Raw genomic sequence first — 14,252 nt, forward strand, 5'->3', positions numbered from 1 at the left:
TGATGAAACTTACTTTGAAAAATATAAGCCAATATATCCCCGTTCCCACTGAGATGATGAAGAAAACATTTGCAAGGTCGCCAGAGTAGAAGAGCAAGAACTTCAGAACTGTCTACAACATTAGAATACAAATGTGTTAGGTGCAATGACAGAAAGGTGTCCTAACAGAGACAAACAGAAAAGCTATTCTTATACGGGGTCTCTACACCTGTATCTAGCAGTGATTCAGAAAATGGGGAGGCACCTGACTTGGGAACTGTGTTTAGACAACAGTTACCCACACTTTTTACTGGAGCTTTTGTGCAATGAGCCAATGTGATGCACAGTTATATGCTGCTACACTGGCCATGTGGATTTCATCACCTGCAGTAATCCTTCAGTGAACTGAGTCACACTGGCAACTTGCAGGGACAGGCAGAGGTGCCGCTTCAAAAAAAGTTGTCCAGACGTGTTCTTAGGTAACAGAAGAGCTAACTTAAAGTTGCTGTGCTCTATCAGGGGATAATTAATCTTTAATTGGAAAATGTTGTTAGCTATAGCTGTAAAAAAAAAATCACCTCCTGATATAAAAAAACTCTGTGTAGTCTCTTTTTATAAAGGCAACCATTATCAAATAAAAAGAGCAGCTAAAGAATAATATAATTATTCTTCATTTGTTTTGAATTCCAAGGATGATCTGCAGCCATGACTTCAGAGTTATAAAAACCGTAAGACAAAGAAAGTCAGGATTTTCCCTGTCATCCTGATATGTGTAAGCATCATGAACAAGTACCATGGATCCAGTGCCCAACTATTTATTTCCATAAGCCGCCAATACAGCAGATCTTCATTAGCAGAAGACTCAGCCTTCCCTGACCCACCAGACCTACTTGGTTATCCCTGACTGAACCCTTCTACTATTACTATTATTATTTCAATTTATTGCCTGCACTGCACTCTACAGATCCAGGGCAGATTACAACAATTTAAAATACATTTAAAACAGTTTAGAACAGCTTATACAGTAGTAACGCTTCAGGTTACATATGCTTCAGGTTACACACTCCGCTAACCCCGAAATAGTGCTTCAGGTTAAGAACTTTGCTTCAGGATGAGAACAGAAATCGTGCTCCGGCGGTGTGGCAGCAGCAGGAGGCCCCATTAGCTAAAGTGATGCTTCAGGTTAAGAACAGTTTCAGGTTAAGTATGGACCTCCGGAACGAATTAAGTACTTAACCTGAGGTACCACTGTAATCACAAAAAGACTAGAAGGTAAAAGCTTGAAGGTCAGGTTCAGTGTTTTTGGCTCAGGCTCCCATTTTGTGCTTCTTAGCTTTTCTTTCCTCCTAGCCTACATCTAGCCTGGGAGAGCTCCGGAAGTCAGAGGCAGAGAACAAACTGCATGCAGAATGCCCCAGAATTGATTCCCAGCACTTTCGGGTAAGATTGGGAAAGACTCTGGTCTCAAACCCTGGGAAGCTGATGCCATTTAGAGTAACAATATTGACCAAGAGGGACTGATTTGGCAAAAGGCAGATTTCTGTGGTCCATTACTCCCCACTTGTCAGTCTCTGCTTCCTTAGACTATTTGCAACTTTGGCTTCATTGATCTCTGACTCTCCTTCATACAACTTACTATGATGTGACCATTTTTCTGGCTCACAATCCCGACTTTTCCTGGCAATAAACTGTTTCCTAGTGGGTCTTCTTCCACATTTCACCAAAACCCTCCATGATCATGATCTTGTTCAAACCAGATACTTGGGCCATATAACAGCCATATTCTCCCAACATCTCCCTAGATCTATTTACCCAAGTTAACCCCCAGTATCTACTCTGATGCTTTCCTCAACATGAGGCACAGAAGAAGACCTACGATCAGAAACATATATCCTGCAACAGTTGGTATGGTGTAGTATAGTGGTCAAGTGTGCGTACTACTTAAGTCCTCAGTCATTAACACACTAGGATTTAATTAACCTTTGCCCTCCCCATCCACTATATAGGAATAATAATAATATAATAATAATAATAATGGCCAATTTACAAAAATTGTAAAGATTACTGGGGTTATGTACATGAAGAGCTTTGGATACCTCCAAACTGATATAAAACTGTAAATATTATGTGTAAAAAGTATTGTCTGCTAGGACTCCCAATCGTTCATACCTGTAGGTCAATCATGGGGCTCCCTATACGCCTCTTCCAGCCAGCTGTCTTCAGAAGGGACCACAGAACTGCCAGGCCACCCAAAACACCTAGAGCTATCTGCAGGAAAAGATAAATAAATCAAGAGTTATGGCTCTGCTGCATTTCGTACAGAAATCAGCAAGCATATAGTAAAGGAATTAACATTTGATGAGGAGAGAAAACTTACATCAGTCTGAATGCGAGCTTCCGACTGGTTCATTTCATAGTTGACTGAGAAGGAAACCTGAACAGTGAAACAATTCCATTAACACTCCAATAAATCATTCTATCCTGAATGCCACATTTCATGCTGCATTAAATTACAATACATAAAAAATAAATAAGTAAAACAGAATGTTAAGTTAAGGGTTGCTAATTCAAAGTGTTGAGCACTTTTAAAAGTTTTGGCACAAGAATTTGTTGGCATGAAAGCATGAAAAGAGGGAGAATTACATTAAGAAAAGCTGTGGTTGCATTGACAACAGAAATACTAGTTTTGCATGAAAATTGCCTGCAATTGTATGAAATTATTTTTAACCGAGGAATGAATATAGTGTTGGAAATGCCTGCCAATATCTATGGTCTATATACAGAATTTTATCTGGGATCTGGAAGATACTACAACAGATCACTTATGCCAATACTCAGTAAGTGAACTTTGCAAAATTTGTAGATAGTTTGGTTTGGGAATTATGGAGTTAATTTGCTTCCTAATGCCAACATTGACTGGCAGGTATTCACTTCAGGAGGCATTAAAAGTATGGATTTCAGGCAGTCTGACTTGCAGAGGGAATTAAGACTAAAGTGTACTTTCTTGATGTTTGGTTTGTTTGTGGATTGGGATATAAGAAACAGGGTAGCCTGGAGAGATAGAGAGGTGGCTCCCAGGAAGATCTGAAGAATTTCAAGCTCCCTATCAGAATTTTAGCCAGCAGGAAGCCTTTTAGATAAAATTAGCTAGATGTGTTCATCTTGTTTTAATCATCCTTTTGCTCTTTTGGGATTGATTTGTGTGCTTGCAACCATTCAGAAGATAAATCTTTTACCTAAGAATAACCTCCTTATAAAGTAAGCTTATAAATTAGGTTCATAAAGCCTTGTGGTCTCTGTGTGTCTATGACGCCACGTTACCTAAAGATGATGTCGTCAAGACCCAGGAAAGCTTTGGACTGTTTGGTAGAGGCAGCTACTGGCAGCAGTGAACCAGGGTGCAGCTGGGGACATGCGACACCACTGCTCAAGCCCATCCTGCAATCACTGCTCCTGCAATGAGTAACTGCTGGTTGCAATTATAAGGCTGAGCTTTTATTATTTTTTTGGCAAAGTTAAGTTTCTAAGCTATTTTGGGGGAAATAAAACAAAAAACAAAAATACACAACACTTCTGATATGGGTTGCCATACAACTGGGTTTCCCTGGACATTTCAAGCGGTTTTCGAAAATTCCACCCAGACGCCATTTTTGAAGGATGAATCCCAGCTATGTCCAGGAAATTCCAGATGCAGCCCTATTTAGGAACCAAGACGTAAGAGGAGGAGAGGAGCAGGACCATACACATGAGAATGTAAGTAAAACCTCCTGAATCAGGCCAAATGTAGTCATGCAACCGGTCCTCACAGGCCAATCAGATGCCCATGGGAAGCCCAAATGCAGGCCATGAGCATAACAGCAAGTGGTATTCAGAGACATGTTGCCTCCAACACAGCTACACACATGGGGAAAGCAGAAACTACTACTTGTTCATCAGAACCATTTCTTCCCCTATAAGTTTGAACAAAACTGAAGAATCTTCATAGATGAATTTGCTGCCTTTTGGACAGTCATCAGGCAGGCAGGGTACAAAAAGGAAGGGCTCATTTTTATTTAGTATATTCTGACACTTTTAAAAACATGCCCGATTTTGCTGTTAATTTAAAATGTGAAATCTGTACCGTTATGGCCCTATTATTTTTGCTAGTTCGTAAACAGTGTTCATTATTCGATTCCTTGGCATTATGTACCTCACTATACCATTTTTGATTGATTGATTGATTGATTGATTGAGTTACTGTTGAATGATGCCAGGGAAATTCAAGTAATTGCTGGAGCTACATAGGAACTCACCACCACATTCTCAGCACCGGGATTCTGAACCAGAACATCACTGTACGCAATTGTAATCAGAGGGGGATAAATGGCTCCTCTCTGAGTGCTAGGCACAAGACGAATACTGCAGAAATATACACAACACAATGTTAACAAGGAAATAAAAGGAGATGAGAAATTAGACACTAAACAAAAACCCAGATCTCTGATCAATAAAACTTTATTTTAACAATGGTTATAATAATCAACTGTGATGTGCATACACAAAGTCAAAATTTAAATTAATGTTAATCTGCCTTACTGTAAAAGAACTGTTGATTTTCTGCAATGAACCATATACAGTACAGTGGTACCTCAGGTTACGTACGCTTCAGGATACATATGCTTCAGGTTACAGACTCTACTAACACAGAAATATTACCTCGGGTTAAGAACTTTGCTTCAGGATGAGAACAGAAATCGTGCTCTAGTGGCACGGCAGCAGCAGGAGGCCCCATTAGCTAAAGTGGTGCTTCAGGTTAAGAACAGTTTCAGGTTAAGAATGGACCTCCAGAATGAATTAAGTATTTAACCTGAGGAACCACTGTACACAGAATGGGTTTTTCTTTTAAATTGTCTTCCACTCCCAAAGTGGCAAGATGCCATTAAATTTTAAAAGCACATTAGTTCTGAGCCAACACATGCAGGATTGCATTGTTAGTATGCTAAGTGCCTTGCAAAATTTATTAAATCTTTTCTCACAACAAATAAGGTAAATAATGATAACAAGTAAATTCTAAGTTAATCATGGTAATGTCAAATTTATAATTGGGAAGCTATAGCTGGTAGTATCTTGTCATGTGATCTCACCTTATTGTTATTTCACTAGCAATTCTGATTATTCTTGGCTGGTTTCCTAAGTCATTTTCTTGTCCACTTAAAGTATCCACCAAAAACATTCGACGTGTCAAAAGCCAATTGTTCATATTGCTACCTTTTTTAAAAAATGTAAAATTAAATTTTCAAAGCAAAAAACTTAAATACAGAACAGTAGCAGTGTAATGAAGAAATAATGAAATAAGCTTTTCAAAATATTAGCATGTGAAAATGATAAAAGCTGAAGAAACTAGGGAAAGTAAATTTTCAGAGAAAAATGAACATTTCCTTGTTTTCAGATGCAGGTTTACTATGTCATGCTTGTAATTCAACAGGGATAAGAATGATCTATCAAAATTCTGACTCTCATTTCAAAATCAACAGCCTCTTCATATAAACTACATTTCAAATTCTCCTTGAAGTCAATGAACTTGTTTGGACATAACACTAAACTATGGTGTAGCGTTATGTGAATGAGCCTCAGGATTGTGTGCCTCCCCCCATCCTTCCTCTGCTGAGGCCATGAGAAAATTGGACAAACTGTGGTTAGTTTTAACTATGCTTTGCTGAAACTATCAATTTAAAGCAGTGGTTCATGAAGCTGGCTTCTTTAAAAAAAATAGTTTAGAGTTCACGTGCAACAGTAAATTGCAAATTAACTGAAATCAGAAGTGAAAGCTTATTTTTAGTGCTGCACTGGAAGAGAGAGGAACCTGAGGCTTCTTCATGTAATACTAAAGTTAAGGTTAATGCCACCCAGCAGTCACTCTCTCTTTCGTTAGATCACCACCACCACCCTTTCTTTTGTAACATTATGGGGAGCAACAAAGAATGTTGCTTGGCTCTGGTACCACCAATTGTCAACATGCATTACAATGAACAGCAATCCTCGGGAGAAAAACAGTTTGTGACTTTGCCACATTATGTTCAAACAAGGTGACTGTTTACAAAAGAAGACTTGTGTGATATTACATCACAAATATAATTACAGACACAGTGAAACAATACGTTGACAAAAAACTAGAATTACTGAATGTAACAGAATGTATATCATCTAAACTCACTGAAACTAGAGACTGAATGTTCTTACCTCGGTTCACAAACATTTCATTATACTGAAGATTTAAGTTTAACACTGGCACTGCCCAAAGGTACTGTTGTCCATCTTCTTCATCATAATATTCAAGGAACACATCATAAAATATAGGATTAGAATAATCCTTTAAAATTTTGGAAACCGATATTGTACACTGTAGAAAAAGAGCATAAAGGTAAAATGAACTAGAATAAAATATGTATCTTCACTGTTCCAATAAAATCCCTGAAAAACTCAAAAGCTGCAAATTGGTCCCCTGGAATTCTTAATAAATTCTACCCTTTCACAGAATGAAAAGTATAGACGTGCAATTGCTTTCTAGCGACCGTACAGAGAAATGATTCAATCTGCATCAAAATTTATGTTGCAGAGCAGAGTATCAGACTTGAAAAGTAGCTGCATTTCTCCTCTTGAGAATGCAAGAAGATCACTGCTGGGTTAAACCGATGATTTAACTAGGGCAGTATATTGTTTCCCACAATGGCCAACCAGATTTCCATGAGGTGCCCACAACCTGGGCTTGAGGGTAAATAGCCTTCTGTTGCTTTTATTCCCCAGCAACCAGTATTCACAGAAAAACAGCCTCTGAGCCTGGAGGTATGATATAGCCATCCTAACTAAAAGGTAAAGGTACCCCTGCCCGTACGGGACAGTCTTGACAGACTCTAGGGTTGTGCGCTCATCTCACTCTAGAGGCCGGGAGCCAGCGCTGTCCGCAGACACTTCCGGGTCATGTGGCCAGCGTGACAAAGCTGCTCCGGCGAACCGGCACCAGAGCAGCACATGGAACGCCGTTTACCTTCCCGCTATAAAGCGGTTCCTATTTATCTACTTGCACCCGGGGGTGCTTTTGAACTGCTAGGTTGGCAGGCGCTGGGACCGAGCAACGGTAGCGCACCCCGCCGCGGGGATTCGAACCGCCGACCATGCGATCGGCAAGTCCTAGGCGCTGAGGTTTTACCCACAGCGCCACCCGCGTCCCCTAACTAGTAATCGCTAAAAGCCTAACTAGTAATCCTAACTAGTAATCACTAAAAGCCTTCTTCTCAATGAATTTGCCTAATCCCCTTTTAGAGTCTTCCAGGTTGGGAGCCATCACTATATCTCACAGTAATGCATTTAATACTTTCACTATGGGCTCTGCAAAGTACTTTCTTTTTACCTGACTGGAATTTCCCAACATTCAACTTCAGAGAAAGAGAAAAACTTCTATCTACTTTCTCGACACAGTGCATTCTTTCATGAGCCTTGATCATGTTCCTCCTACCCCTACCTGTACTGTTTTTCATTTAAAGCCCTAGTGCTGGAACTTTTCCTTGCAAGGGAATGGCACCCGCCCCCAATCTTTTTGATTGTCCTTTTCTGCACCTTCTCCAGCTTGCATGAACATACGGTATTTAATATTGTTTTAAATTACTCTTACTTTTTGTTGGTAAGTTGTCCCAAAAATGTAAGCAGCATTCAGTTTAGTTAGCGTATCTGGGCAAAGCTGCAGTTTAAAAAAGATAATAATCAAACATTTTGCATATTTTAGTGCAGTCTTCACATACCTACTACCCCCTCGAAGAAACTCAAAACACAAACTGCTGCATTTATCACTTTCTATTAAAAGGTAAACATAAGCTTTAAAAGAAACAGAATAAATATTGTGACAGTAGCTGGTCCTTTAAAAGCCAACTTTGCTTCTTTCACATTCCACCAAAGCAAATTAAGCTTTCAAACATTTCAGAAATAATCTCTCAGGACAGGCAAGTCAAACTATGCCATATGTAGATGGGAAAAAAGAAATAACCTTAGTCACCTCAACTCCCTTTGCTAACTTAATATGTAAATGATGAATAAAAGCAAACAAGTAGTGTAAAATGTGAACAGAACACTTGCAGAGAATGAAAAAAATGATGATTAATAATCGAAGTGCCCTCTATTCAGTGGCTCTGGGCAGCACATGGGGCTCCAATGCATATTCAAAACTCTGTATGAGCGTGAACTGTCAAAATTCACTTCAATAGCGGAGTCTATGTGCACAAAGTTTCTCTTGACATTGAAGTAACAAGCCAGATCCAGCTTAAGTGGCTCTCTGCATGTTCATTAGAACCATGCACAGCATTGGACTGAGCCATTTCCCCCCTCTTTGCTGACCAACATATTTACAAACTGTGAGGCCATAGAAAAAAGAGATATACTAAATACTAGACACTCTAAAATGATGTGTTCATTCTTTCCCTCATTTGGTTCATGGCTCTAAATTTAATCCATGTATCTTAAATAACAAACACAAGCTTACCTGCAAAACACCACCTTCTAAATACTGCCATTTAAGAAAATTTCCCCCTGCATCATATGAAGCAGCAATAAACTGCAATTTTATATTCTGTCAATGAAGATAAAAGTGCCTTTAAAAACTGATGTTTTATATTATAGACATTTCTTACAGCACACATGAAACAAAACTAAAATATTATTAGCATTTCACTTCCTCTTTTACAATTTTGCGAAAGAAATTTAGATACCAAATGTAAATCTCCTGCTTTACCAGGTAGCTGCATAGCTGCATTATATAATACACACAATACTTGCAAATTTTAAAAGTTAGTTTGTTGTTGTCAAACTATTGTGGGGAACAAAGTCCATATTTTAACAAAAACGTATCAATGAAATGAAAGCTGAATTTTGTATAATAAACTAGACCCCAACATGTTCCTGAAGTGTATAATAAAACTGCTTCAGCAAAACAAATAATATGGAGTCCGTGCTATGTGTTTGGTCTAGAAATTAACAATCCTTTCAGAGTTACATTGCAGTTATATAGTATACAACATATAACCATTGGTTGGTTATTAACCTTTCTGCAAGCCCTGCTTCCTGTTAACTACTAGCTGAGCTGCTGTGCATAAACTCAGTAATAAAGTACTTGAAGAGAATTCAGCTTCTTTGGGTAAAGTAAAAGATCAGTTTGGCTGGGAAGACAGTCAAGGAAATCAAACCTAGCAGGTATGCCAGTGTAACGTAGAATCAAACTCTCCAAAACATTAGAGCTGAAATTATGCACATTTTGGTCGCTTCATGTATATTGCCCCCCCAATCTTTCTGATTTTATGACTGATACTTAAAGTAGTTTATATTGCAAAAGTGCAATCATTTACATGTCTGCTTAGAATTAAGCCTCACTGAACTAAATTGTACTTACTGCCAGATGAATGTAGCACGGGTGGGGAATGTCTCACCCATGAACCAAATTGGGCCCACTAGGCCAGTCATTTGGGGCCATCCATGACCACCTATTACTCACCTGATGCCATGTGCGAGTAGGTAAAGTTGTGGCTGCCAAGGAACAATCAGAAGCATACACATGTGCTTTTTACTGTTGCTTAGCAACTGGACTTGCATTTGCCACTGTTTAAATTTAGTGCTGAATGCTAGCCTCAGTGGAGCAGAACCAATCTCTGTGGGGCTTGCATTTGGCACCAAATGTATATCGTGCCAAATGCAAGTCCTTTTGCTAAGGAATGATCCAGTCATCTAGACCAACGTAGTTAATCACCCCTGAAGTAGAGCAGAGGTGGGGAATATTTTCTAGCCAGAGGCCCAGATCTTTCTTTCTCTGTTTGGTCTGCATGTTACCCACCCCTGGAGTAGAGGACTGCAGCCTCAATTACAAGGAATGCATTAAAATTCTGAGGAAAACTGGCAACCTGTGCAATCCCACCATAACTGAATCACACGAAGAATAAACCTGGACTCAAAGTTTTTTTTATATAAAAAATTGTAACTTACTTTGTTTGTTCCTTTAAAAGTGAAACTAGCAGGAAACTGGGTTGTGTCAAGAACCTGTGATGCTAATCCTGGCTGGTCACCATAGTATAGCCATGGAAGGTTCTGTCTCCTGCAAACAGTTATATGATGTTTGTTACAACTATTAGATACATACATATTCTAGAAATTATCTATCTATCTATCTATCTATCTATCTATGAATAGCAAATGCCACATACCAAAATGATATGGAATGAAGAGTACCAAGTCCAGCAGTATTTGCAAAAACATACTGAAAAAGACCACATGCATCTGTGCTGGCAGAGCTCAAACTATTCATGTTCATCACACACATATTTCCAAGTGTTTGGCAAGATGTAAGGTTGGAGTACAGCTGCAAGGAGATAAGCCAATGACAATTATTACAAGATTGTAAAGATATTTTAAAACTGAAAATATCATCTTAGAATACAATTTCTGGCTCTTTTAAGTTGTTGTTTTTAATGCTTTGAGAAGTTTTAAGTAACTCTGGGAAGAGGCATTCTGCAGCACATTTTACACTTCTACACTGTTTCAATACCTCAAAGCACCAGGGAAAACTGCAACCAGGCTTCAATACACAGATTATCCATGGAATCCCAAAATAATAAACTATGTGTATTAGTAATACTTATCAATAATCCTGTTGAAGGAGAAAAACTTTCAAAGCTTACCCAGCAAGCAGCTGCTGACGCTTGTAGGTTTTTTGAAAACCATGCTGATATCAAGGTGATGCCCTATAAATAAGACCAGAAAGTCAAAATGGTTACAGCAAATTGTTTTGGTTCAAGGTAGAAGAGCAGGCCCTCACCTCATAGAGGCTTGTGCTCTCTTTTTAATGCTACTGTTGTTGTGGGAGGATTGAACGGTCATGGATACCAGAAACTTTATCCTGCTTTTGGAGTAATATGCTGCTAGTGGGCAGTAGGTGCTTCTGTAAATATTTATAGCAGTTGTATTATTTATGTTATTGTATTTATATCTCATTGTTTTCTCCAAAGAGCTCAGTGTTGTAAATGCTTCTCCCCACTGCTTTATTTCTTAGAAAAATAACTGCAGGTACTCACCATGAAGTTGTTACAGTAAGTGCCACACTTTTTAACATCCCCCAACACCCCCCATCCCCCTAGGTGTTGGTACAGCATACCCTTGAGTACCTCCTGAAAAAAAAGCACTGTTTCTTCCCCTCCTCACTTAATCCCACAGTAACCCTGTGTGGTAGGTTAGGCTGAGAGGCAGTGACTGGCCCAATGTCACCCAGTGAGCTTTAGAGAAAATGTGTGCATTTGAACCCTGGTCTTGCAGGTCCTACTCTGACATTCTAACCACTATATCACACTGGCTCTCATATATGTTTTGCAACCACAAAACAGGTATCTGTTAGATAAGGAGCACAATAAAAGGGGGATAAAGAATGAATAAAAAACAATTATTTACTTAATGCAATCAATTATAGTTAGATTAACCAATTTTTGGAATGATATGTAAACACGATTATTTATTTATTTATTTATTTATTTATTATGCATTGCATTGCATATTGCTGTTTTGATATAAATTGTTTTATTGTTCTCCATACTAACATAGTGTGGATACATTTGGCATGCAGTAATGCTTCTGAATATCAGCTGCTGGAAACCACAGGAGGGACAACGCTCTTGTGCACGACTCCTCCATGAGGGTTTAGTTTTATGCTCTTATATCTATGATGTACTTATATTTTAGCATTGATTGATGTATTTCTATTTTTGCTGGATGTGTGTGTGTGTGTACACGCATGCATGTATGTGTGCTCATTTTAAGTGTAAATGTATCACCTTGAATGTCTGCAAACACTCTGTGGCAGCATGCAAACAAAATGATTATTATTATGACTTACTAGCTTTCCAAAGCGTACTGTTGCAGTTCCCTTTGGGGGGTAATTCCCAGTACTCCTGAAGCATAAACCTCCTGTCTGAAAAGATAGTTAAAAAAAAATCAAATTATGTAAATATCTACTTTTAAAGACAGAGGCTTAGAATAGCTTTGTCACAAATGAAAAGAGGCATGAATCCAGTTAGGCGAGCAGAATCCCACTTGCACAATGGGCCTTTTCTGTGTCCTTCCCTTACTGCATTACCGTGACATTGCACCTTTTGAGGGTCAGGGGACCTGGGATGTGATGACAGGGAAGGTAGCTTACATGAGCAAACCTCCCACTGTGGGATATAACTCATACTGCTTCTCCTACATACTGTCCTATTATTTTGTTGGCATCCGTCTCAAGGAACAATGCAGCGCACCTCTGGGGGCAAAGTCAAATCACTGCAGAATCAAAGCGCCCGCTGTAGCTGCAGAGACTGGTAACTCTTAACTGCTGCCTCTTGCATTGTTTTTGCTGCGTTAGCAGCACCGGTGACCTCACCTGGGGTGCACGCCTGAGCAGTGAGGTCCTGGGCTGCCCAGATAACAAGACCCCCGCTTGACCTCGTTTATGAGGTCCAAAGAAAAGCAGAGCAATGCATGTGGCACCAACCTGGCTGCAGGAGTTGCAAGAAGGAGGCATACAAGACACCATCCAACTGTCTTAGGGACTCCACTCCAGATTTGTGTAGGGGTTATTTCCTTAGCCTTTCCTTCTCCCAAAGATGTCCTATTATACTTACTAAAATATTGGGCTCAGAACAGCTACATGACTTGTTTACACTGATGAATGTTGGTTCACATCTTATACACCTAAAAAGATAAAAATAGAATGTGAAGGCATTTCTTGAAGGCATTTCATACCTTATAGTTTAGTAATCCTTTATAATGTAATAACATCACATAGGCAACACCAGAGAACAGACTTGCCGCATTTGTGAAAAGCAGACTGTACCATTTGTTCTATCAGGTGCACATATCTAACAGTTCAGCGTATCCAACTCAGATATGCTTGTGAGAGATAAGTAGAGTTATGGAAGACAAAAATGCTGCAAAAAATGATATCACAGTGTCTTGTTCCTCCCATAATATCTTATGAAACTCACTATGTGATGTAATATGATCACACTATGGATTTTCTCATGCTAGCTTCATAAGCATTGGAGGCTGCTGCTGGGTAAACTAGCAGAATGATGTATTGATTTCCCTCAGTGAGTTTCACCTGATGCTACAGATGAGATGTGGCATAGATGTGGGAATGCTATTTTTGCCTGATACCTAGCATTTTCTGTAATGTCTTGTTCTCCTCATAGAAATATCTTCAAGTGGCAGCTATAGGTTTACACATATTTTTCAGCACTGAAAAAGTAGCAAAAACATACTGAGGTTTTTTCAATGATGCACATGTTTAGGAGGATGTTGAGTTGAACTTTCTCTTCCACCTATACAGAAAAACTACTGCCCTTATATTCCAGAATCAGCTTCCTTTTGCATGCTATCAGTAATTTCTTGAAAATGGATCTTTTTGGACATATCACTGCCAGCTTCCTAAACTACAATATAGAAAGCTAGGAACAAGTGTTGGGTTTGAGCCTCCTTGCTTCAGTTTTCCATTGGTTTCCTCTAGTGCTCCAGATCTGGTATCTTCAAGCCAGTTCCCCATTATTGGGACTTTCCCCCCTCTCCTCCCACTGTGCCCTCTGAAATTGGCTGGTTGGGGGTCCCTCAAGAGAACCCCTGAAATAGTGTATAGGTAAAATGCTTGTGCAGCTAGAACATTTGTCATAGCACAACACTGAATTCTATCAGTTCACTAACCAAGTTTAAATCCTTTTTAGAAACCTGACATAAAACTGAGGTTCCCCATTTCAGCTGTAATGCTTGAAAGCATTGGTCTTCAACCAATGAGTAAGAACCCACTACTGGATTGCAACCCAGCCTAAAGTGGGTAACACCAGCAGGGAAATATATGGTTAAAAAACTAAGAAGCTGCTTGTGTTAAAGGCGGGTCCTAAATCTAAAAATATTGCAGGAAACGGCTATAAGGAGACAAAGACTGGAGCACCAAAGCCAACATATGTTAGAAAGAGGAAGAAGGGCAAACCACACAGACCTGACATTTAGTTAAACTATGACTTATAAAGCTGAAAATGTATCTGATCTGATTCCATTTTTCTTTTAAACATGGGAGCGCTTCAGAAAGTTTGAAATTGTAGGTTGTCTGCAATGCTGTTCAGCTCACAGAGCAGCGTTCTACTTGCACAACAGAACTTCCTCCTCCTCTCCCCTGCAGCCCCCTTCAACGTCTGCTCCAAAAGGGCTGGTGGCCTCTGTGAAATGGATTTTGTGGTGCA

The 14,252-nt window shown here is 39.3% G+C and overlaps 1 protein-coding gene across 4 annotated transcripts in view; it reads right to left on the reverse strand.

The window, feature by feature from the left end:
• Positions 1 to 14,252, reverse strand: part of TMEM67 (transmembrane protein 67) — a gene marked incomplete at its 5' end in the record, with an annotated part of 32,967 nt that overhangs the window by 14,165 nt on the left and 4,550 nt on the right. For all 4 annotated transcript variants that reach the window (XR_014513875.1, XR_014513876.1, XM_083450999.1 and 1 more), the window contains 13 exons: positions 14 to 112; positions 2,149 to 2,247; positions 2,357 to 2,413; positions 4,272 to 4,377; positions 5,103 to 5,226; positions 6,199 to 6,358; positions 7,628 to 7,693; positions 8,489 to 8,575; positions 9,979 to 10,087; positions 10,197 to 10,351; positions 10,671 to 10,733; positions 11,876 to 11,950; positions 12,642 to 12,711. Coding sequence is in view for 2 of the 4 variants with exons in the window: in XM_083450999.1 (XP_083307125.1) it covers positions 14 to 112; positions 2,149 to 2,247; positions 2,357 to 2,413; positions 4,272 to 4,377; positions 5,103 to 5,226; positions 6,199 to 6,358; positions 7,628 to 7,693; positions 8,489 to 8,575; positions 9,979 to 10,087; positions 10,197 to 10,351; positions 10,671 to 10,733; positions 11,876 to 11,950; positions 12,642 to 12,711 (1,270 nt within the window). The remainder of the gene's footprint in view (positions 1 to 13; positions 113 to 2,148; positions 2,248 to 2,356; positions 2,414 to 4,271; positions 4,378 to 5,102; positions 5,227 to 6,198; positions 6,359 to 7,627; positions 7,694 to 8,488; positions 8,576 to 9,978; positions 10,088 to 10,196; positions 10,352 to 10,670; positions 10,734 to 11,875; positions 11,951 to 12,641; positions 12,712 to 14,252) is intronic.

Source organism: Podarcis tiliguerta (assembly GCF_965153285.1).
Source record: "Podarcis tiliguerta genome assembly, chromosome: 7".
In the NCBI taxonomy this organism is placed as follows: Eukaryota; Metazoa; Chordata; class Lepidosauria; order Squamata; family Lacertidae; genus Podarcis; species Podarcis tiliguerta.